The following is a 25,896-nucleotide window of genomic DNA, read 5'->3' as shown; positions in this document are numbered from 1 at the left end:
CATACTGTAAGTCCACTATATTTCCTTCTCATTTAATATTTTTGGGAATGAAGACCAGAAAGACAGACATGGAGAGTGCAGACAAAAAAACGACAATAAAGGAGAAAGATGCATTGAGATATTTAGACAGAGAGGAAGAGAGCTTAAGCAAAGGGTAAGGTTTTCTTTGGAGATTTTGTTTTCCACCCCAGAATTGATAATGTGTTTTCCTATTTGACAACTTGCACACACACAAGAACAGACCCATGAATAAAGATTTACACTAGTTATAATGTGTTACTGAGCCCCGCAGCAACTGATCATACAATAAGCATTCATTACTTGCTTTCTAATTTATCACTCATTTAAATGAGAACAATCTCGATAATAATTCTGCTTACTTTTTTTTGCCATGATAAGCAAGGTTATTATTTGGTGACGTATAGTTGTAAAAAACTGTGGAAAATAGGAACAGGCTTCTTCAAACTTCTTCTTTGCTTCTTCTTTTTTACTATACTGCATGTAGTCAATGTATTCTGATTAGGAGAAAATGTAAATCTAGTTTTACATAACTTTTAAAAAAAATCACTCAAAGTTCAAACATACAGAAGACTCCCCAAGCTCTCTTATTGATCAGCACAAATGAGCAGCCTCGCTGTTATTTTGAAAGTGCACTGATGTGTTGTGCTCAGCTGAACAGGCTACTTTAAGTCAGCAGGGTCAGCCATCCCTTGAACCTGTTGTTATTGAGATTGATGGCGATGTTGTAAATTTGGATGAACCCAAAAACCCAGGCTTAACAAAAAGACAGCTAAGACGGCGGAAACCTAAAGTTTACCATCTAATTCAGAGACTGTTGACACTGTAAGATGGCACTATGCGGACATCCCATGAGGAGACGATAGGTACCATGTCGTCTGATTCCATCTTTGAAAAACATTTTTCCAAGCAACGCCTCTGTTTACATTAGAAATGTATTTTCAGGTAACACGATTACAGGGATAACAATGCATCAACAACAACATTCAACATTCAATCAACACATACATCTACCCTACCTTATCACCCCTTTCCTTTTCATCATTCAATACATATTTTCACATACTAAAGGTTCACATGCTAACTAGCACAGAGGATATTGACAGCAGATACTCGTCTGTCCTAATACCCTCTCCTACTACCACCACCATCACTGCTATTGCCACCATAAACAGCAGATGCTAAACCCAGTATTGATCTTCGACTGTCTTTTGAAGCAAAGAAAAAAAGAGAAACTTCTCAAGGACGATAGGGTGTGAGTGTATGTGTGCAGACAGGCAATTATTTGGCTCAAATGCAATGTCTTCCATTGTCTACTTCTATGTGTGTCTGGAAAAGGTACATAGGTAAGTGTGTGAGTTCTGCCCAAAGGAAGTCAATAATTTTTTCCTCTTGTAATTTATTTTAATTTAAGCCTCTTTAGCATGCATTTATTTTGTACATTACAGGGTATGATTCCAGAACAAAATTTCACACAAAATATTCACCTATAACCAATAACTATGTACTGTTAACACATTCCATTACCCAGTGCAAACTTACAAAAATTTACTTTTTCATAGATATTTTTTAAAACTTTCCTGTAACAAATTTAAATTGTGTCTTCTGCAAACAAATTTGACATTTCACAGTTATAATTTAAAGTGGTATTTTCAGGTTCATACTTGTATTTTGGGTTTCTACTAGAACACTTTTACATGCTTTAAAGTTCAAAAACACATTAGTTTTCTCATATTTTCTCTCTGACTATACCTGTAATCACCCTCTGTCTGAAAATGCTCCAATGTAGTGCCTGTCTCATAAAGGTCCCCTCCAGAAAAAGCCTAGTCTACTTTGATTAGTCAGCATTTCCGTGTATATCTGGTCATTTTAAGGCACAGTTTCTGAATATGAGCTGTGTGCATTTCTCTGTGGATTGGAGCTTTTATAAAAATCTCTCAAGCCTACTAAAAAAATTAAGCTGATGAGCCTTGGGCAATCTTACCACCAGAGGCAACTCAGTCCACCTGTCGTTAAATTATATGTGATAACAACAAAAACACCATCAATAACAAGTAACAAGAGACAACAACAAAGACACTATAAACAAGTCACAGCAAAAATCATGTTTGCAAAGTGCAATCATAGAGTAAAAAAGTGCAAGTAGTATAATGTACAAAGTGCAACAATAAAAGGTGGACAATGAAAAATTATGATCAGATAATGTGGTCAGCAAAATAAAGACCCTTTCAGGCAGTGATACCACAGACACATCTTCAGTGCAGCAGGGATGGCATATTGCTTTCAGCAAGGAAGGAAACTTTGACACAGATGGGGTGGGAACTGTAGAGCCAAAGAGCCAAGTTAAAGTACTTCTGCTGCAGAAACTCAGAACAGAATCTGTTCGTACATCCCAAAGCTAATGAGAACCTTTCACAACTTTACTAATCATTGAATTGAATTATAACATTTATTAGCATCTTCAAATGATGACAAGTACTCTGTCTGTGGACTGTGGCAATGTTTAATGCTTCTGTATGGTTGGTTAGCATTAATATTGTTTGGTTTGTGGTAGCATTTTGATTGAAGAATTTAAATGAGAAAAATAGAACAATGTTAGAATACCAGTAGCAAACTTATCCGCATAGAGGAATTTATTGGAGGGCTGTCAGTGTGACAGAACCTTTTAAATTGTGAGACCATTTTTGAACCAATTAGGTACTGATGTTGTCACTTCAGACATATTTTTCAAATCCTCACACTATGTAGAAAAACCCTCTGGGAGAGACTGACATCATTCTTCTTTAAACCCTCTCTTCTGAATTGAGGTTGGACATTTTAATTGGGGCTAAATCTGTCAGAGCCTTGGAGAGTCTTAAACTTACACTGAGACTTCCTCCGGAGCCTTGACTTTTGTTGGTCAGTTGTGGAATTGTAATAACTACCTTTGCTGTTGAAGTCCTCTGCTGCATCACTCCTAACAATTGACATTTCCAGTTTTAAATCTCTTTATAGATAGTTTTTGATAGATTTTATTTCCAACTATGGAAACGGAGTGCTACTGTACTTTTACACAACACACAGATTTGCTGCTTTTCAGAAAAGGAAAAGGTGAGTGGAGGCTGAAGCATGATGAGAGTCTAAGAAGACTTGTGTCTATTTTTAGTCCTCCGGTATTATTATCATTATCATTCTGTGCTTCACAACATATTGAGACTCTGCTAACTAATGGAGCCACTGTAGTAGTTCTTCATATCCAATTTTATTTTTATTTTATATCATATCACATTCGGATAACCAGTACTTTTTGTCATTAACGGCATAAAACAATAGCTGGATTAGCCTGTGAATGTTCTCATTTGTCCAAGTCAACGTTATACCCAAAGACATTTAAGTCAAAAGCATCTGGACTTGGTTGTTGGTCTTGGAAGACGTTTCACCTCTCATCCAAGAGGCTTCATGAGTTAATTTACGCATCTGACCAGGCTGGGACTGGTCCAAATGTCTGGTGTGGAGATCCAGGTATTTAACCTCTGGTGAGGGCTTTCACAAGGCCGATGATGTCCCTGGAACCCTTTGTGCTCCAAGTGTCAGTCGTTGGAGTGACAGTCGTTGGTTTGGAAGTTGGTTTCGACTTTTTTAGTGCTACTAGGTTATAACGACGGACTGTGACGTCCACATGGAGAATGACCGTAGCCTCCACATTGGGGCATACAGAAAACTCACTCAGACAGACCAATATCTACTGTTCGACTCTCATCTCCCCCTGGAACACACGCTTGGAGTTATCAGAACACTGCAACATAGAGCTGATAACGTACCCACCATCTCACAGGCCCAAGGGAAAGAATGCAAGCACCTGAGAGGTGCCCTCACAACCTGTGGCTAACCCAGCTGGACTTTTGTGATAACAGCAGCTGCTTCCGGAAAGAAAACCAATGTGGTTGAAAAAGAAAAGAAAACAAGAGAAACAACATAGTCATACCGTATGTGGCCGGGGTTTCAGAGAAACTCAGAAGGATCTTCAACAAACACTGCATCCCTTTGTATTTCAAACCCAGTAACACACTCAGTCAGAGACTAGTACATCCCAAGGACAGAACACCACACACCCTCAAAAGCAATCTGGTTTATGGTGTGCAATGCAACAAGGAATGCAATGATCTGTACATTGTAGAAAAAAACAACCACTGCATAAACGCATGACCCAACACAGGAGAGCGAATTTCTCAGGCCTGGACTCTGCTGTCCACTTACACCTCAAGGAGAAAGCCCACTCCTTTGAGGACAACAATGTCCACATCCTGGGCAGAGAGGACAGATGGTTTGAAAGGGGAGTAAAAGAAGCCATCTATGCAAACGTAGAGAAACCATTGTTAACAGAGGAGGAGGTCTAAGACACGACTTATATCCAGTTAGCAATGCTGCCCCTTCATCCCTTCCCACGAGATTCAACAATCTAACCTCAAAGAACAACTCTTCACAAAAGGCCTCCTGTGACTCCAGCAACTGTGGTTATATCCCAGTAGAGCACTAACGGAGTTGAAACCAACTTCCCACCAACGACTGTCACTCCAACGACTGTAACTGTAATGACTGTCTTTGGCACTTGGAGCACAAAGGGTTCCAGTGACATCATCAGCCTTGTGAGAGGTTAAATACCTGGATCTCCACACCGGATAGTTAGACCAGTCCCAGCCTAGTCAGATTTGTACATGAACGGATGAAGCCTCTTGGATGAGAGGTGAAACGTCTTCCAAGACAAATAACCAAGTCCAGTTACTTTTGACTTAAATTTCTTTGGGAATAGCTGGATTTCCATACTCAATACCTTTTTTAGGGCATTGACCAAAATAACCCAAAAATAACCCAGTACCAGGCAATATTTAAACGTCTTCAGTCAAACAATACCTACATTTGATCCTTTTTGTTCCCAGGGTTAGGTTTAGGCTTTTTTCTAGAAGAAAAATGCTTGCACCCAATCACTGCAATCATTATCTGATTTAATGCAACTTTTGGCCCACTACTAGCAGCTACAACCCATACAGCCTGTGGTGTGGTGAAGTTCAGCTCTGTATATTTGATGGCAGTTCAGGTTGCTGAGATGCTTCCATTCACATGATGGGTATCAAATGATGTAGAGAAAAAGGTATACAATGAAGTACTCTAATCATATTTGTACCACTTTAAGTTTACTGGTATCGGTACTGGTATCATTTTTTAAAAACCATACCCAGCCCTAGGTGTCATACTCAATGTTTTTACCAGTAGTCACAGGATGTCACTGTCACGTAATAGACTGCGACAGAGGCTGCGATCTTCATACATTGTCTCACTTTTATTGCAAGCGCCCTAACCTCTGACAACTTTCCTTGCCTGTCATGTTGGGAAAGAGAGATGTATTAAGAGTATTCAACCAGGGCTGCAGTGAAACCCAAAGCAACAGCATTCCTGGATAAAGCAAGCAAAAGGTTACAACATTTATTCTTGTGACAGGTTCCATGTACGAATGGGGCTTTGGACGCTACCCGGTTTTCTCTTAGGATCCCCTTGTCTCTTCCATCTCTTGTCCATTATGTGTTGAGCTGAGATATCAGAAAATATCTCTCTTATGCTTTTGTATGTCGTCTCTTGCCAAAGCACAAATCTCAGTTATCCTTTTTGGAGGAGATGACTTCAGATACAGTTCAGCACATTGCATATAGCTGGAAAATGGAGACTCAAATCTCAAACTAAACAACGACCACACTTTGTTTAAAGTGCTACATGCAGCATATAGGCAAAATCACATAACCACATACATTTTTAGCCATATCTGCCTCTGCTCTGCCTTTTTGATTGTCTGCCACTGGGTTTGATTGTGGCACAAAAGGAAAATGGTTTATAGAACAGAATAGAAAGAGATTCACAATACTAGATGACAGAAAGAAGGAAGTGCTGGTGGAAAAGTCATTTTTAACATGTCTGTCTTTTCAAAAAAGCCTGAGAGATAATAATTACATTCCAGGGATGCGGGCTGACTGAGTATCAGCATCCTGTTTGTGAGAGGAAGCAACAGGGTTCATAGGAAATGACTTTAATTTGAGACACAATAGCACTAAATATACTCTTCAAATGATATGGAGGCTGTCTGTCATATTGAACAATTCCTCTTGTCATAACACTAAGGTGCTTTAATAAATGAGGTATTCATTGATTTTCAAATATGATGTAGTGCTTCACATTTTTAATATTTACAAATCTGTAAGCAATTATTCCATCAAACAGTGGCTTCAAACTGTTCTCTGTAGTCCCTGACACCTGAGTAAAGAGCAATGGTCCATTTTTATATAATATATTTTTTTATATTCATATATTTTCTTCTTGAGGTGGAGGATAAGTGTGAGAGTAGTTTAGAAAACATGAGTGGGACTTCAATTGTTTCATCATGACACGCATAGAGACACATTAATGTTATAGTTGCCCGCAGGTGCTCAGGTGCAATTGTCTTCAGATGTCTCTTATTGGCTCAGTAGCTTCCAGCAACACGTCTCCCTTGAAACAGACACACATGTACAGTTACACATGCAGACACACACTCTCACAAACAGAGATTCACAGCTACTCCTCCATCCTCCATCCTAAACAACCAATTATCAGCCACATCTGGCCACCTGCCTCCAATCAGAATAGACTGACCCTGTCCATGGTAGCCAGCAATGAACAAATCCAGATTGGAATAGGGGGTTAGAGATGATGGCTAAAATGGAGGGTAACACTGCGTGTGCGTGTGTGTGTGTGTGTGTGTGTGTGTGTGCAGAGGACAATTGGGGTAGGTGCGTTTGAGTTTCTGTGTGTCATCTGCCGTATCTGGTGGCTGTGTGAATGTGGAGAACAGGTATAGACCATATCTACCAAGCCATATAAAATGTATAGAATAGAATAGAAATACTTTATTGTTCCCCAGAGGGAAATTGTTTTATAAGTAGTAAACACTCTTTGTGTATGGAGGCTCTTACTTAAATAAAAGGCTGTATATTGCACACGGTACAATCTAATTTCTCTTTTTGATAATTAATGTTTGAAATGATTTACCTGTATGGAATAGAGACATTGGCTTTTCAAAACTGAGAGCTAATAGTAACATTTTAGAAATGTAAAGAAAAACCTTCAGTATTAGAAATCAAGACCCTGCTTAACAGCGGTATAATTACACTTGTGTAATGTAGGAATTATACGTGTAGAGGTACAGCATTGAGAAATAGATGTGATGACTAACTGTTTTACTGACTAAATGGCTAATTAATATGGATTGTTAACCAAATTGACAAGTTGGTCATTGTTTTGTATTTTGTTAGTACGTACTAAAGCACGGTTATTACCTTTTTTTTGCATGTGATCATTGTTTTCCACTGAACCAAAAATATATCTAAAATGGAAAGAATGCAATTAACTATGCCATGAAAGTAATTGGAATAATGTATAGAACATATTATCATCTGCCGTTAGATAAAGACAAAATAAAAGACAAATAAAGCAGCATTGTCGTCTGATGTAATATTGATTCTTTGAACACAATAATAATAAAATCAGAGGTGATATGATGATATAACTGTGAGATCTCTTTAACTTCTCTTGGTGTATTGGGCCATTGTGGATAATGTAGCAAATCAATGAAATAAAGTATCGTATTTGCTGGATTAGTCAAACACCGGTTGGTGGATTAATCCACAGTGGCCATTAACGGTTCCTCAATAAATAGAGATTCAGAGTGAATCAGACAAGATTGTGATGGGTGAGCAGCACGGCCGAGGTGTGTGTATGTGTGAACATATATTAGGCTAGTGCACGTATCATCCACTTTGTTCCATCTGAGATATTACTTCTTTGGACCTTTGCACTTTCACCCCATACTGACACTCCTGCCTTCACCCCATCAACAAACCCTATTACTACTAATCGATTCGGACATGTGAGAGCAAATCTCATCTTTCACTGCAAACCAATGACTGGTTATTGACCAATCAGGCATCAAGACAGTTGTTTTGTGTCCCAGAGACAGATTCTTTTTGATCTTTTTTTTTTGACTGACAGACATGGTTACCGTAGTGATGGGAGGCATTTTGATTGATTTGATGTCAACAAAAATAACTTGTAAAGGCAGGAGGACGGACTGAGACACAAGCACATCCATTCACAGAGGCAGACTTTAAAAGGCTCTTTTGTTTTAGAATTACAACTGCATGGGAACACAGAAGTGACGTTTCCTCGCTTTCTTGCTTTCCGCACGTTGTCCAACTGGTGTCAGCTGTCAGAACGACTTCCATTCACACAGTAGAAAGCCACCTTCCAAAATCAATTCATTTCAGGGGTTTGTGTGCAAATGTCCTGTCAGTACAGTCTCCTCTGAACTATTTTATTTTTGAGACATTTTGTCCTCTTACGCTAGACTGACCATTATTGCTTTTGTCTCTTTTTTTGTTTGTTCAGGTGAAAGTCAATTTCCCGATCAGTTGTTTTTCTTCATTTTTCTTATCTATATCCATGAAGGGTTGATTGAGCACACAAGCTCTGTTTCAGCACCACCTTGCTTTACATTTACACAGCGACACACTCTCCCCTCCTGGGAGCTTCCTAGAACTGAGCTACTGAGCAGCTCCACTGGAGCAGATGGGATTAACGGCTTTGTTCAGTAACTGTTGCCCTTTTATATCTTTACATTCAGCACACAGACATTGAAATTAAGGTCTTGTCATGCATAGATTCAGGGCAACAAATGGAACATTGTCAGTTCAAGCTGAGCATTAAAGTCATGCTAGCGTGAGGCCATTCACGTTTCCCCATCAGGGCCCCATTCAGCAGCTGAATAGTAATATCAAATCATACTTCTACAGTTGTGTAAGCCCTTTTATAACACTAATATCTCACTATTACTCTGCCAGTACAGACCAGTTGCTGCCTCAGCTCCCCTCACAACCCGAACTCCTCATCCTTTTTTGTAATGTCATCTTAACTAAAGATCTGATCTTCATGAATGTTTATTAAAGTGTAATTCAGGCGCAAAATCATCCCATGGTCTTTTTCGGCACTTGCATACATCAAAAAGGCCATCGAGTCCGTCTTTCACTGATTAGCTCGGGGCATTACGGTGATGGCATTAAAACAGCTTTTTTTAACCACTAATACTGCTCAAAATAACACAAAACCTCTGCAGTAGCATGATAAGTATCCCTACACATAAAACGAAGCATCGATGGGCTCCTTCCTTTAGGATTGCATTTGGTAATTAACCTGAATGGACTTTATTACAAGAGGAGCTGGTACAAGGGCCAGTTGGTTAGTCTTTCAAAACACTCTTTTAATAAACTCTGGGTTCGCTAATTACGTTGTAGGTGCTTCGTTTTATGTGCAGGGATACTTATCATGCTACTGTAGAGGTGTTGGTGTTGTTTTAGTGGGGGGGCGACTGTGGAAGAGTGGGTCATGGTCATCCTCCATTCGAGAGATTGGCGGTTCGATCCCCACCTCCCCCGGTCCACATGTCGGGGCAAGACACTGGGCCCCTAATTACTCCCCGTGCTGCGCATGGGTGTGTAAATGTGGTGTGCATGGTTCAATTAGATTAGATGGTAAGTAGATGTCCACTGCCATCAGTGAGAATGTCTGTGTGAATGGGTGAATGTGACAAACACTGTGAAAGCGCCAGAGTAGCCAGAAGACTAGACAGGCGCTATATAAGTACAAGTCCATTTAGTGTACATATATACACGTGTTAACTGCTATTTAAAATGAAACAATTTTATTACATTTTTAAATAAAATTTTCTATCAACTGACTATATAAGCATCTACTATATGTGTTGAATGCCTTGAATTACTGAAATCAACTTTTTACGACCATTTAGATCAGCATGGTATGTTAGAGAATAGTTATGTTATTTAATTTTGATGGACGGAATTTTCAACAACGACAGCCTGTCTGTTAATCAAAGGATCTGTCCAACACTTTGGTCTTGAGCAAGTATCTCAACAGACAAAAAAAAGCCCAGCTAGATTGACATGAAATCGGGCGACAATGTTCATACCAACCCAGAGGATGATTCATAATGTTTGCTAATTTGGTTCTGTTGTTAAAAGTTTCTGCTGTCACAATGCAGACTGCATTACAGTACATATATGTAGGAGGGCTTTTGCAGTGGCTGTCATTGTTGGCAACGCTGACGCAAATTCATTATTTTCCCCAAAAAATGGACTTTTGTTTTTTTTAATGTAGAAAAAGAATGCTTCACTGATCTTTCATATTGGTATGCTTAAAAAAGTAATTTCCGTCTTTTGCTTCCTGTCTCTGTCTATCTTTTCTCTTCTCCAGCATCACTATCTTTGGTACCGGGGCCAAGTGGCTGTCTGTGCTGCAAGAGAGGAACCTGAAACCAGGTGTGTTGTGGTCCCAGGCCCAAACGTGAATGCACCTATATGAGCATGCAATACAGACATCTAGAGACACACATGGATAGACACAGATAACACGCAGAAAGCCAGAGAGAAATGAAGACACACAAACCCACAAGCACACAAACCCAGACAAACACACATCTACTTTTTGACAATCGAACCTGGAACAATAAGAGCAGATGGACCATCATCATTATGATAGTGATGCTGTTTGACTCTAAATGTCCTTCATGCCATTTTCTGCATAAATCAACAGCTTGTCCTGTGTTCTGGTGTTTGACACTAAATCGAATGGATAAAAGTGCTGTTGTGATAAAGGATATGAGTCATGGATAGGGCCAACTAATTGCGTTTAGTATCACGGCTCTCCAGAGAGAGAACCTGGTCTCTACACATAATCAGAGTTGTTCAAGTGCTTATTAGCCTTTCTGCTAACCTTCATACTAAGAACGTTGGGTAAACAGATTTTTGTTTCATAACCTCAATAGTTGTAGAAGCTAATATATCTATTGTGTCCTGATTCTTGCATTTTTGCCCTTTCAATACAGACCTTTCAGGTCACGTTATTTGTGTGTACGGTGAAGGCTCCTGAGTGCGCTGGTTTGTTTTGTGTGTGAGAGTCGTCGTCACTCACCTGATGCGTTGAGAAGAAATCTGTAACATATCTACAAAATGATCAGTGAGTTTTTGTAGAAGATGGATATCTACTGTGTTTTGCAATGTGTGCTGTCAAAAAGTAACTGCAAAGGGTTCGTTACTTAAAAAAAAACCAACATAACTAGCAAATGTAACATTACCAAGCTTGAATCAAAACAGTTCCAACTGGGAGTAGTTCACAACATGTTACTGTTTACTTTCGGTATCTTCTGGGGATATTTAGTCACCTGAATGTAACTCCAATTCTATGAGTGCGAATAGAACCCTCTTCAATGTAAAGTAGGCTTACATGTTTTATGTGCTGGACGGGACCAAACCAATGTCTTTATCTTTTCATATTGTCCAATAATGAATTCCCTTATTAATAATAATAATAATAATAACGTGAATCTGTGATATTTCCTCTGACAATAATCACGACATCAAAAAAATCTCATATCCTGACGTCCCCTCTTCATACATGCCTTGCAGTGCAGTTATTTCTATAGTAAAAGAAGAAATACCAGTTAAAGGGAATTACATAAGCTGGCATTTGGTTTACATAATTATATCAAAGCTTTTGCTCATTTGTTTCTCAACTACATTGTTTCCTCCGCTTCACCCCGTCATCTAAACTCTAAAATTCTCCTCCTGTTTTACTCACACTTACCTTTTCTACATACTGTCTTTCCCCATCTATCCTCTCCTCTCCTCTCCCCCCTTCTCATCAATTACCACACAGCTAACCTATGTTTATTGCTTTGCAAACAGTTTCTGTCTCAATTCCCAGTGTGCTGTTATAATGAGTACAAATCTTTATTCATGGCGCCTGCTTTGTGTGTCTCTCTGTCTATCTATAACCTATAAATTAGCAACACACATTTCCCTTTTTTGGCTAAACGGGAAAGCACAAACAAAATGTTTTTCTGTCCGTCCCTTTCTGTTCCAGCCTCTTCAGTCAGCCAGTCACTTGATCCATTTGGCACTGTGTGTGTTTGGATGCTTATTAGAGAAAAGGGGCATAGCAGGGGGAGAGGTTGTGGTTGTGTGTGTGTGCGTGTGCGTGCGTGTGCGTGCTCCAGTGGGATGTGGAAGGCCAGGGGGAGCTTCTTCGCTGGCTGCCCCAGCGGAGGGGCCCTTTTCCCTGAGCTGACATTTGGACCGGACACCTGGAGGCATGGTGGGGGGTAGCAAGAGTTCTCTCTCTCTCTCTCTCTCTCTCTCTCTCTCTCTCTCTCTCTCTCTCTCTCTCTCTCTCTCTCTCTCTCTCTCTCTCTCTCTCTCTCTCTCTCTCTCTCTCTCTCTCTCTCTCTCTCTCTCTCTCTCTCTGTCTGTGTGCACTGCTGGAAGCTTATTAGTTTGCAGGGTGTTATTGGGGATTGGGCATATGTGTGTGACAGGGCACATGGATGCATGGACCTTGGGGACGGAGGCTAAAGGGGTGTGTTTGTGTGTGTGTAGAGTTTGCAGGGTGGCAGACTGCATTAACACAACATGTAGGGTAGCATGGAGCCGCAGCTGTGTGTATGGAATCTTTATTAGTCGAAAATTGAGCAAACATTCAATGTCAATTTTTTGTGTATTTTGGCCGTGACTCAAAATTTCAAAATGTTTTCAAATACAATGATATACACTTCCTTTTATTGAGATATACTGCATATTATATATGTACGCATGATTTACCCATTGTGATTTTTCTTTTATCTCGTTCTCCCCCAGGGGAAACTCACAACCTCCAGTCTCTCCACACTATCCTGTCTACTGGATCTCCTCTCAAACCTCAGAGCTACGACTACGTCTACCGCTGCATCAAGAGCAATGTGCTGCTGGGCTCCATCTCAGGTGACTGACCGATACACACTCTGTCATGACACATTTTGCCATTTGTCTAATACTTTTGACCCTTACATCTAAGGGTACAAATAGCAGCAGCTTTTTTAAATGGTACTGGTGTGTGCTACATTCACAATAGCAGCTGCTCACTGCTAAATAAAGCAATGAAGCTTCTGCAACATAAATGGACTGACTCATGCAAACTGAAATAAATAAATAAATAGATGGAACTGTACGTTTTCCTCACCACTGAATGCCACCACGCACACAAACACATTCCCTCTCTGCCCATTGTTATGTTGACAGGTCAGTAGAATGCTATCTGTCTCTCTCTGTGACTCATGAAACGTTTAACATTTAGCACAGCCAGGGTGACTGGCGTATTATGATCACACACATGCATATACACATTGATTAGCAGCTTGGAGCGTCACACATGCACAGACTTACATCAGCTATGCACCATACACACACACACACACACACACACACACACTGTGGATGGAAACCCTGGTAGGTATAGCATATAATCACAGATACATACATACACACACACGCTCACACAATGACATGCAGGCAAATGGATTGGACACAAGCTTTGACTGAAATGTCACCAATAAGGTAGAAATCTGGGGGGAAATGGAGAGGGACGTCTTATTATTTTTGATCTACAGTATGTATTATACAGTCCCCCCCATTTGGGGTGAGGGTGGGGGACAGGGGATGCTCGGGGGAGATAGCAGGTCAACAATAGATGCCACATAGAAGTGGTGTACGTCCTCTGAAAGCTGGGAACCTTTAGATTAATTTGAGATGCAGTTCAACACTGTCAATTTCTTCTAGTCATAAAACAGAAATAAAAATCAATATTAATTATTTAAATCAATAAGGACTTAGAACATCATGCCGTGAGTTTATGATTCTCATCCCCACACTCTATTACTATCAAGTTGTTGCAGCAAATTTTGAGTTGATACCATTTGTTATGCAGATTGATGCTACATTTAATCACCTTTTTACCACTCGAGAATTGATCAAAAATATCAAAAATCTACACAAAAAAACACATTAAGACACCAAGACTCCACAGAAAAAAATCCTTGCTGTGATTTGGCATTAAACATTTTTTGACATTTGGAGAAGTATGCAAGAACTGCATTTTTCAGCGATTGGATGACGATCACTTCTGTCTGAAAACTCCTCAGAAACCCCCCTGTCGACATAGCTAGGAAAGCCATCCATCCTCTGAATGCCCTAGGTCTCTAGTTTGTGTTTGTAAAGTTCCACGGGGCTGTGATTATCCTAGAGGTCACAGTGAGCTCAAGTAAAAAAAAAAAAGGCTCCCGCTACAATTAAATGGTAACTATGGGAACTGACATCATCACTCATGAATGCAACTGGGCTCATTGAATCCACAAGAGTCTCAGCTTTCAAGTCAGACCCAAGGCCACAGTATGCATAAGTATTACAATTGGGAATAGATGAAAATAACACATTTGTACTATATAAGAAAAATTCCTTGGTTTTTGTCCTTAAGGTTATCATAAAGTGGTCATGTCTGTAAAAGGGAGACATGTGGGTACCCATAGAGCCCACTTTTATTCAGATATCTTGAGGTCAGAGGTTACAGGACCGGGCCAGATTCCCTTGCCAAAGTTTAGCCTAACTTGATGATACCATCATATCCACTATAGCTTTAAAATTGAGTCCACTGCAGCCTTTGAAGAAAGAAGTTGACAGCACCCAAAACTAAAACAACAAGAGACCCACCCAAGTTGTCATAAATTAGAATTATTATTATTATTTTTAAATGAAGGATCTAGATATCTGTGTATATGTGTGTTCTTCCGAACAGCAGGTTCTGCCCCATCAGTTTCCTCCAGTAGGCTCTAACCCTGTTGGCTGCCAACCGACCTAACGTTGAGCCCCAAGGTCAACACTCACTGTGTGTGTGTGTGTGTGTGTGTGTGTGTGTGTGTGTGTGTGTGTGTGTGTGTGTGTGTGTGTGTGTGTGTGTGTGTGTGTGTGTGTGTGTGTGTGTGTGTGTGTGTGTGTGTGTGTGTGTGTGTGTGTGTGTGTGTGTGTGTGTGTGTGTGTGTGTGTGTGTGTGTGTGTGTGTGTGTGTGTGTGTGTGTGTGTGTGTGTGTGTGTGTGTGTGTGTGTGTGTGTGTGTGTGTGTGTGTGTGTGTGTGTGTGTGTGTGTGTGTGTGTGTGTGTGTGTGTGTGTGTGTGTGTGTGCGCGTGCGTGCGCGTGTGTGTGTTATAATAATAATAGGACGTGATAATTCATTTGAATATTTGTACGCCGCTTTTCTCTTCTGTGTATCTCAGTTGTGTGTGTGTGTTGTGTGTGTGTTCCTGTCAGCAGGGATGTCAAACCCCCGCTGTGCCTCATTGGGGGATTTTAACACTTTCACTGCTGGATTTCCTCCATCCTAATATGCCTCCGTCTGACTACCCATATGTCACTTCTCTTCTCCCTTTTTCTTCTTCTCTTCTCTTCTATTCTCTTCTTTGCTCTTCTCTGCGGTTGTTTGTGTGTGCATGGGTGTCTACTCCGCACAGGTATTGAATTTGTGTTCGTGAAGTCTTCCTGTGACTTTCATGACGTGTATTTTTTACATAATTCATTTTTGAATATGAACGTCTGCGTAGGATAGTTGGTTGTGTTTTTTTCTCTGAGTTGGGTGCTTTGTCTGACTCCAAACTGTGCCAGAGGATGTTTAAAGAACCTACCCTCCACAAATGAAAGCAGACACACACACACACGCACACGCACACGCACATGCAAATGCATACACAGAAACTGAAGAGTACAAAAAATCTTTTTCTTCACTGTTCAGAACAGTCAGTGCCGTTAGAAACATCAGATCAGCGTGACAAGTTACCCTGTTGTGTACACACACACACACACACACACACTCTCTCTCTCTCTCTCTCTCTCTCTCTCTCTCTCTCTCTCTCTCTCTCTCTCTCTCTCTCTCTCTCTCTCTCTCTCTCTCTCTCTCTCTCTCTCTCTCTTAAGGGCCCATGATCGAAGGTATCCTAAGAAAGCTGGATAGGATTAAAATATACTTCTACCCACCCATTAAAATGAGTGTAATAATAAAATAATTGCTTGCTTCCCACTATAAGTGTGTGTGTGTTTAATCAGAAGACAAAGTTTTCACTTCCTCCAGGGAGCCAATTAAAGCTCAATAAAGAACCTGGCAGAGTGAGAGACAAAGAGAGAGAACAAGTGTACAGCACAAAAAGAAAAGCAAGAGAGAAGGAAGGGTAGAAGGGCAGAGATTAGTTGATAGGACGCGAACAAGATGGATGGATGGAGTCTATGATACAGAGAGGGAACAGAGCAGGGAGGTAAAGTCGAAACAATGGGAAGGGAGATGAATAGAACGTGTCAGAAATAGTAGATGATTGGAAGATAGAAAGAGATAAATGGATGGTGCGGCAGAGGAAGAATATGTGTGTGTATATGTGTGTTCATGACAGTTTTAAGAATGTGCTGCAACAGTGTACAACTCCTATATAGGTCAATGGAGGTGGAGCAGGGCACTAGCACTACCAATTTGTGTCATCAAAATGCAAGATTGATTCCGATATCATATATCCTGTGATGCTTTACTCAGTTACCTTATTATATAGCCTAGTAAACAAACTATAAAATGTATGTTCCCCATTTGAGACTGATTTCTTTGAAAAAAAAATTGTCACTAGGGTGCAGAATAACTGCAGCCAACATGTTAGGCTAAAAGGTTGATAAATAATTTACTTAATTTATCGAGCTAATTTGCCAACATTGGTGGTTACAGACTTTAAAATGTTTGCTGTTGTGATGTTTTTTTTTTTGTTGTATTTTGTATATATTTATAGTTTTGGTTGGTCAAACAAAACAAGCAATATTAACAAGTTTGAGGTCCAGGAAATTATTGTGGGGCATATTTTTAGATGTCTTATAGATTAATATTCATTCAATGGAATATATAACCAACAAATGAATACATATGCAACACCACTCATTGTTTTCTTATACATGTAGGACTATCCATTAATTGCAGGTTTGCTGGTTCAATCTCCTCTCAATCCTAAATTGTTCCTGAGTGTTAGTCCAAATTCATTCAAATGAGTGAATGAGACGCAAATTGTAAAGCACTTTGAATAAAAGAACTTAAAAAATACAGCCAGATTGAGCCTATATAATTGTTATGGGTAATGTATTAGCAAACAGTTATACATCCAGCCGACACAACTCAAGGTTATCATTCATTTTCTCCACTGACTCCTGAGGAAAGTATCTGGTTCTTTAGCTACTACATTTTAAACTGTTTTCACCAGCCAATTGTTTAAAAAACTTGTTTTGGTTTTCAAAAATAGCTTCTGCTGAAAAATGTGTCAAAACCCATAACCACTGCCACCACAACCTTTAATTACTAAACAAAAAAATCTAAAAGAAACCAAAGAGCTTCATAATGGTGCAGTGTTATCTTTAAGTTATGCATTTCATTTCTGACCATTAACCAACTAAATGTCTGTGTCTGTGTCTGTTTTTCTTTAATTTCTCTCTGCCCAGGTGGCACTGACATTGTGTCATGTTTCATGGGTCAGAACCCAACAGTCCCAGTGTACCGCGGTGAGATCCAAACAAGAAACCTCGGCATTGCTGTGGAAGCCTGGGGCCTTGACGGTTAGTGAGTGTGTGTGTGTGTGTGGTGGCTGGATTTTATTGAACTTGTTTTCTTTTTCTTTGTATTTAAAATCTATTAAGATTATTAGGATTTATTAAGCAATCTATATTGACAACAGAGAAGGGATTACATAGAGGTTTGTAGTGTGAATCATAGGAAAGAACAAGAAATTATGATGAGGAAACTTAATCACAAACCAGTTTACAAACTGCTGCGATGCCCTTGAGCAAACTTCCCATCTGCTTCTGGAGCTGCTTGGTAGCTAACAGAACAAGACTGTAATTACACTCGGCTGCTTCCATATGTCCATGTCCATGTATGCATTGGCAGTGATATGAAGCTAGCCATTGCCGACAAATTCCGTTAGTTAACTTTTCATGGGAAAGAAACAGGTACAAACATAAGGGAAACACAATTTCTTTTTTATTATCAATCCTAACAAAAAATAGAAGTTTTATCTTGCTGGGAGTCTTCAAAGCCCTCTATGTTTTTCTCATTGATTTTAGTCCCTTGTTCCCTAGCTCCCGAACCTGCTGCAGGCTGAACTGGCACGCCTCCACCACCTCAAAGGAGAGTGGATTGAGGGATAATTTAAAGGCAGTTTTGTAGGAAGAGTTTGGGATTATTTTTTGCCGGTCTCTAAGCCTATAACACCGTCCTGAGGGAGGAGGTGAGATCTGTGTGAAACCACACACGAAAGTGTATCAGGTTCTCTTGAGTGTTAGATATAATACCAGCTGATTTATGTCTGTATGTTTTTGTGTTCAGGTGTGTGTCCAACTGTGAGTTTTGGCAAGTACATCCGAAGCCTCTAACTTTATTTTTTGTGTGTGTGTGTGTGTGTGTGTGTGTGTGTGTGTGAGACAGGTAAGCCTGTATGGGGAGAGAGCGGGGAGCTTGTCTGCTTGAAACCAATCCCCTGCCAGCCAACACACTTCTGGAATGATGAGAATGGGAGCAAATACCACAAAGCGTACTTTTCTACATATCCTGGTAAGGACAGAAACATCATATATTAATACATATATACAACAAACCCAGAGAAATGAAACATATCAAATATTTTATTATAGTAGGTTGAATTAAATTCTTGACAGCTGTTTTTTCACTTCTCTTTTTATCTAGGTGTGTGGGCCCATGGAGATTACTGTAAAATCAACCCAAAGACGGGTGGCATTTTCATGCTGGGCAGAAGGTTAGCCATTAACCATTCTTCTCAGGGGGAGATACTGAACGTTGAGATAAAATTGTTTTATAGCTGTAGTTCTAATTGATTCATTATTTAGAGTACTGTGTAAATGGGGAGGTTAAAACATCCTGACATTTGGCACAGGGCTACATTATATTCTTCTGAACGCTTGGTAGCCTGTATCAGCTCTTGAAGCTTAAGTCACTAACTTTCTGTAAAATATATTCTTTCTTTCATATTTGCTGAAACTTTCAACATATATTGACAGCACAATGAGACAGAGGGAAAAGTCATGTTGCTCTTACCTGCACCTTCTGCTTTCTGTCTGCTCCTAATAAAAAAGATTCCACTGCACCAGAGCAATGACCAATTAGAGCCAAGGAGTCTTTGACACAGTGTCAATGTCTGCTCGTGAACTATGACCAAACTGTGAAACCAGGCAGCTCTGATCAATATGAATCAAGATTCTGTTACTGCATTACCTATTTCTCACATGGTGTTTTCAGAAACAAATTTTAGTGTGCTGTTTAGCTGTAAAATTAGAAAGTTTGTTCGGCTGGTGGGATTTGGCTCAACTTAGTCGCAAACACATTTTGCAGCTAAACAGTGCACTAAAATATGTTTGTGAAAAACCTAAATACATGCTAGACAAATAGGCACTACCTCAAATAATCTTGATTCATATCGATCAATGCTGCCTAGTTTCCCAGTTTGAAAAGCGTTCACAAGCACTTATTGACACTGCGTCAGATATGGCTTGGCTTTAAGTGGTTGTTGTAGGTTGGGCGAAGTGGAAACTAGCAGATGCAATTAGGAGAACACAGAGAGGGTTCTGGGCAGATGGTCTGTCCCAATGTGCTGTCAGGATATAATGAGAGTTTCAACAGATATGAAGAAAAAAAACAGAATTTTCATAGAAAGTTACCAACTCTCTAGCGCTCTAAGCTGCTTTTTGCCAAAAAAGGATTCAGTTCTTCCAGGATTAATGGTGATAAACGGAAAGTATACAAATATAGACAAACTGAAACAAATAAATAAACAGACAATAATATAGTTTCCATATTGTATATGCAGAAGAAAGAAAGAATCACCAGTTTATAGAAACCTAAATTGTTTCTTTATGCCTAGATATTTTTTTCTACTCAATTGCAATGTGTTGTATGATGTGTGCCACGACAGCTTTTTGGATCTTGAACTTGTTTGTTCTGCAGTGACGGAACATTGAACCCCAACGGAGTCCGATTTGGCAGCTCAGAGATCTACAACATTGGTGAGTTTTGAACATTACAGGTGGAGGTGCAGTGTATTAAAGGATGAAATAGTAAAAGAATTTTTGTGAGTTTAAACTGATCCTTGATCCTCTTTATGTTGGTGAAAATATATTTTGCCATCCTTTTCAAAAGTTGTTCACTTGCCATTATTTGTTTAGCCACTTGCTTATACTATTGGCAACATGAATGCAGTGTTTCTGTGCTTAGTTGTAAGTGTGGAGCATTTTTCTCTTTTCTCGCCCATGTCCTCAAACTCTTGCAACACTCCATCTTTTACTCTTCTCTTTGTTCTTCTAATCCATGCTCCCTTACTCTTTTCATCTCTCACCTCATCTTTGTCATTTATCTGCTCTCCTTATGTTTTGTTTTGTTCTCCCTTCCTCTCTTCTCTGCAGTTGAAGCATTTGAGGAGGTGACGGACAGTCTTTGCATTCCTCAGTACAATGATGATGGAGAAGAGCGAGTGATTTTGTTCTTAAAGATGGCACCTGGTAAGCCCTTCTGTCCGGAGTTGGTGGCAAAGATTAAAGGAGCCATTCGAAAAGCTCTGAGTGCCCGACACGTGCCTGCTCTGCTGCTGGAGACCAGAGACATTCCTGTAAGAGAAATATGAAAATCAATCAGTTATTCTGTCAAAATGGTTACAACTGTAAAGGTCAGTTCTGCTTTGAATGACAGCCCTTTATTCATCCCCCTGCAGTACACCATTAGCGGTAAGAAGGTGGAAGTGGCTGTGAAACAGGTGATTGCTGGCCGAGAGGTGGCGCAAAGAGGAGCTTTCTCCAACCCCGATTCACTGGACCTCTACAAGAACCTTCCTGAACTGCAAAACTATTAGAGATGAGGCTTCACTAAGCTGGAGAGAGAACCTGCAAAAAAAGAACCACCTGACAAGAATTCAGCTTAGTTTTTTTAATTAACTTAATTCAAATTGACAGGAACAGGGAGATATGTCAAGTGCATTGCATGGGTATATAACAAGAGTACCTTGAACACTGTACAGGGCATAAAAAGGGAAAAATGTTTATGTCAAAATCGTACAGATAATGTGTAAATACTATGATTACAATAAGTCTCAGGCAAATGAGACACTTCAAAAACATAAGTTGTACTGCTCCATTGGCTTGCTTTCAACCAAGTGATAAAGCAGCTGCCCTTAGTCAACCATATTGTCCAAGTAAATGTTGGATTCAGCTTAGGATATCATATGATGTGCACAGCAGCACTTGTGAATAAGTTCTTGCTCTGACGGCCACCAAGAATGGAGGAGTGTAATTTATTATCAAACACTTTGCTTTGGCTTCACAGTTGGACTGCTATCAGCCAGTGAAGAACCATATCTCTCTGTGTCACCTGCTTTAACCCTGGTGTTGGTTCTGAGTGGGTCCCAGACTGAAAATCACTGGAAGTGTGCAGATAAACACACACTTGTGGGATTAACACCTCAACTCGGGCTCATATCACCATATCAGTATGTGGTGGGTATTGCTTTATCAATTGTATATAAATGAATATATATATTTTGGATTGTGAAATTACGTTTACATTCTAATTATGCATTTAAAGATGGTGACCTAAACTTGTTAGCCAAAGGGAGTCTCAGATTTTGAGGGTCTTAACAACGCGGGAGTTGTAGTTTGAATAAATGAACCAGAGATTCCAGATTGAACTTAAAATTTACTGACTTTCCCAACCTAAGAAGTTATTGATCTCATGTGTATTACATGCTCAAATCCTAACAATTTATGACTTTATAATTCCATTTAATTCCTAAGACAACAAGGCATGAGCTGATGAAACGCCAGTGAACAAAGAAGTCAGTCAAGCTCAAGTGTAATCTGAAAGTGAGCAAAGGTTCTCATCACGGCAAAAGCCTGCATTTATCAGTTGTTGTTGCTGTTCCATATTCATGTGTCATAACTGAGAGAAATGTGTTCTCTTCAAATTAGCTATTGTCCTCATGCTGTGTGGTAAAGCCTAAAGGCTTCTTCATGCTTTTAAAGATTAATTGCAATAGTTTTGGTCACTGATAAAATTACTGAGCAGCATGGGTGTACAAAAAGAAAAACACTTTGGTTTCATTACCTGTTGGGAGAAAAAAAGGGACTAGAATTGTCATGGAAGTGTTTGGAGAAAAAATAAGTTGGGCGAAGCATTTTATACTTGACTGGTTGTTCTCGTTTGGCTTTTGATTCAGTTGTTGTCTGGATTATTTAAAGATGTTTAAAGATATGAATGTTAACAAATCAACTGGAAAATGTTGCAGTTCATTTTTAAATGTCTTATTCACTGCTTTGATGGAATAACTCCTCTTTAAAGGTACCCTGTGGCATGATACTATCACTGTGGGACAATATTTTGATGAGTGAGTCCTCATTTTGTTTGTCTCCTGCGCACAACCATGCGGGTGACAGGCTAAATGTTCCTGCTAATGGTGTCACACTATTCCACTGTTTGACAGGCAGAAGGCAGTAATGTGGCCAAAAAAAAAGTAGCGACGCACCAGCAAAATGCAGGGATGAAGAAAACTGCAAGCTAGAGAATATGGTGGTAAACAATGTAGGCTTCAAGGTAAAAAAGAAATCTGCTTTTCAAATGCTTTATGAGGATTTTTAGATGTCAAGGATACACAAAACGTTTTGACAGTTATGTAAACACAACTTTATTTTTTTAGAAGAAAACTCCACAGGGTACATTTAAAGTCTAAGTAAGGGGTCATTATTAGATAACTACATGTTGCACTTTAGGACTGTATACTGTATGTGGAATTGTTCATAATGAAAATCTGGTTAAACATGGCTGATCTACTGTTACATTCTGTAGTTTTTTTTTCTTCTGCCCCAAATGTTTCTTATAATAGGCCAAGAGTTTGCAAACATAATTATTTTTATTATAAATAATAAGTTTTTCATGTTGCCTTTAGAAAATCTAGCAAAAAAGTTTATTGAATCAGAAGCATGTCTTTAGATTATTTGCTCTTTTACACAACACCCTGATACTGGCCATTGTCAAGTTTATGTTGGAAGTTGACAGAGCCATGAATAGAAGTGAACTCTTCTCATTTGCACACCTTGGCTAAGTTCATTCAGAGTTTCGGGGAATAATTGCATAAGAAGCCCCTTAAATCTTGTATCAAGGGAGATTTTGTGCGGGTGCAGTTCCTGGTTGACAACTGTCAGCTAACCAGTAAAGTTAAGTCAGTCACGGGCAAAAGCTCAAACAAACAATATTGTGTTCCAAAACTTCAACTTTTAGTTCTCGTTGCAGATTTACGCATCCACATAGTTTTCCTAACACAAAGTGGGAGACCCTTTATCCCATGTTTCCTGGACACAGCAGATATACAAACTATACATCGGAGAAATTAGGGGATTATCTTATTAGATGTGCACTAATTTGCATACATTTCCAGAACAGAAATCTAAACATTGAATAAAGCCAGGTTCAATATTCTTGTTATTGTAATTTTGTTAACATATAAGAGTCAAAGTTTTTTTTACAGAGGGGATTTTGGATACATATTTTTATCAATTCACAAGTCACCATCATAAAAAAAAAAAAAACAATTCCCATGTTTTTATGAATACAATTTTATATAAATAAGGTTATGAATGATATACAAAAAAACCCTCTGTAAAACCCTTCATAATACAGATGGGAAGGAATCTGGAAGGTTTGATAATATTGAAGTGGAGATTTCTGGCTCAGACTCGAGTATTAGAGGAAACTCATTTTGACAAAAACTGCCTCTAAGGATATTGTAAAATTCCATACATTTTGCAGGACATGACATGTTATTAGGATAAAAATGTTTAACTAATAGCTATTACCATGAACCTTTCCCATTTGATTACTTGCGTTAAGGCAATTATCTTTTGTATTACAATTGGAAATGTTATGTTTAAATATACAAATGAGGCATTATCTAAAGCTAACTCTTGGCAAATTTAGACACAAATAGACGCGTTTATATAAATATAAACACCTACATTAGTATTGTGGATGCTTTATTCCCAGTAGTCTGAAAGAAGTCATGTTATGGAATCAAAATATCCCAACGTCTCAACATTGATCAGTGCATGAAAAAAATATTTTGCCTTTGGTCTTTACTGAAATATTTACTTCTAATTTCTAACACGAAAACCAACAGCAACTCAAAAGTATACTTGCCAAAAGTCCAGTGACTTCCCTAAACAAAAACATTATGCCTGTTTGGCTTTTGGGGTTTTAATACCATCAGCAGTCAATAATATACAGTACTATCACTAAATCAATAAGGGTGCTTCACCTGGACACTTGTGATGTCTAGTCTCAAGATGTGAACTTCTGCTCTAGGGTAGAAGAATAAACAACTGACAGGCCAAGTAACAGAATTCCGTGTGTCATTTTGATGGATGTGTACTTTCGGTATAAAATTGGCAGTTTCAAAACTCCCTGTAACCTTTCTAAGTGTGAACGCTCAAACCTGCCAGTCAGCCAAACTTCAAAACCTAACTGAGAGGAAGACGTTAAAACAGAAGTGTGTGAGGTCCATAGTGAGAGTCCAGTTCCTCTGCGTAAAAAGTTTCACTAATCTGATGTTCTAATATTTTATTTATTCCAACCTTCAGTCATTCAAACATGATGAATGTTGTGTTGGCTTCCTGTCAGTTTGTAGAGGAGGGCCACAGAAATAAGCAGTGTGGGTTGAATGTGGGAATATTGTCAAATGAAAAGCTGAAGTGTTTACCGAACTCACAAATAATAACCATCTGATGAACGGGAATGGTGAGTGCCATGCTGTCCCCCAGAGAGGCTGTCTGATGTTGTATGATTCATACCAGAGGACTCATAACAGAGCACATCACCAACCAGAAAATTACTTTGTTAACGGCTTGATTGTACACTCTACTTACAGGGGTTAACAGTTAATTCACTTGTGGTGCAATCAATTTAAAATGCAGATTGAAACTGCAGACTAATGAGTAACTGTTTATTTTCCATTATAATGTTATAATCTGACCTTTGGTGCTAATGTAAATGTTTTTCTTCTATACTGAGGAAAATTAAACGTGTAAACTGACTGGATTAGAATGTGAGTGACTGTCTTCCCACAGATGAATGTATTATGTAAGTTAAGTTGGACTAAGTGCCATTAGCATCTTCACTATGCAATTCAAAACAGTTCAATGACAAACTAAAAAAAGTCACACCTGAATCTGAAATTATGGAAATCTGCCAGAGCCTTAAGTTACGTTTTGAAGCCTTAATCAGCCAATGGAGTTACCCTGTTGTCTTGGCAATAGTTACATTTTTACCACATGTCCTTATTATAGAATGTTGGTGTTGTTACTACAAGGGGTTGAATTTTCGATTGTTTTGGATGTAAACACCCACCCTCCATTGACTCCTGGCTGATGACTTTGGTCACCAGTTGACAATGACCTAAAGATGTTAAGTTTAATGATTTGCAATGCTTAAAAGAAAAGAAAAGCAGATAGACAAAAGGTCTTAAAATTTAAAAGATGGTACAGATGAGTGTTTTGCATTTTGATAAATGAGGGGTAATGTGCTGCACAATTTCTCTGCAGGCAACCAGCTTGGACTTCTGAAATTTACTGGTACTGACAAAGAAATAGTTAATAGCCCAAAACCCTGTAAAAACATACATTGTCAGTGAACATTATGTGGATTTTGTTTCCTTTTGGACAGAGCTATGCTAGCTGTTTGCCTCTGTTTCTTTCTTTATGCTAGGACAAGCTAATTGGCTGCTGGCTGCAGATATGTTACAATATTTACCGCACAAATGTGAGAACAGCATCAAACATCTCAATGAACTCTCAGCAAGAAAGCAAATTAAAATATTTCCACAGAAA

At 39.1% G+C, this 25,896-nt stretch overlaps 1 protein-coding gene across 1 annotated transcript in view; it reads left to right on the top strand.

Annotated features, from left to right (window-relative positions):
* Positions 1–22,904, top strand: part of aacs (acetoacetyl-CoA synthetase) — a 39,782-nt gene extending 16,878 nt beyond the window's left edge. The window contains exons 11-18 of the mRNA XM_083911987.1: positions 10,345–10,409; positions 12,783–12,905; positions 17,467–17,580; positions 18,449–18,574; positions 18,707–18,776; positions 19,982–20,040; positions 20,437–20,639; positions 20,742–22,904. Coding sequence (XP_083768113.1) covers positions 10,345–10,409; positions 12,783–12,905; positions 17,467–17,580; positions 18,449–18,574; positions 18,707–18,776; positions 19,982–20,040; positions 20,437–20,639; positions 20,742–20,879 — 898 coding nt within the window. The 3' untranslated portion in view covers positions 20,880–22,904. The remainder of the gene's footprint in view (positions 1–10,344; positions 10,410–12,782; positions 12,906–17,466; positions 17,581–18,448; positions 18,575–18,706; positions 18,777–19,981; positions 20,041–20,436; positions 20,640–20,741) is intronic.
* Positions 22,905–25,896: the final 2,992 nt, after the last annotated feature.

This window comes from Echiichthys vipera (genome assembly GCF_963691815.1).
Source record: "Echiichthys vipera genome assembly, chromosome: 4".
In the NCBI taxonomy this organism is placed as follows: Eukaryota; Metazoa; Chordata; class Actinopteri; order Perciformes; family Trachinidae; genus Echiichthys; species Echiichthys vipera.
The sequence above is the reverse complement of the archived record's forward strand: the minus strand, read 5'-3'. Positions and strand labels throughout refer to the sequence as shown.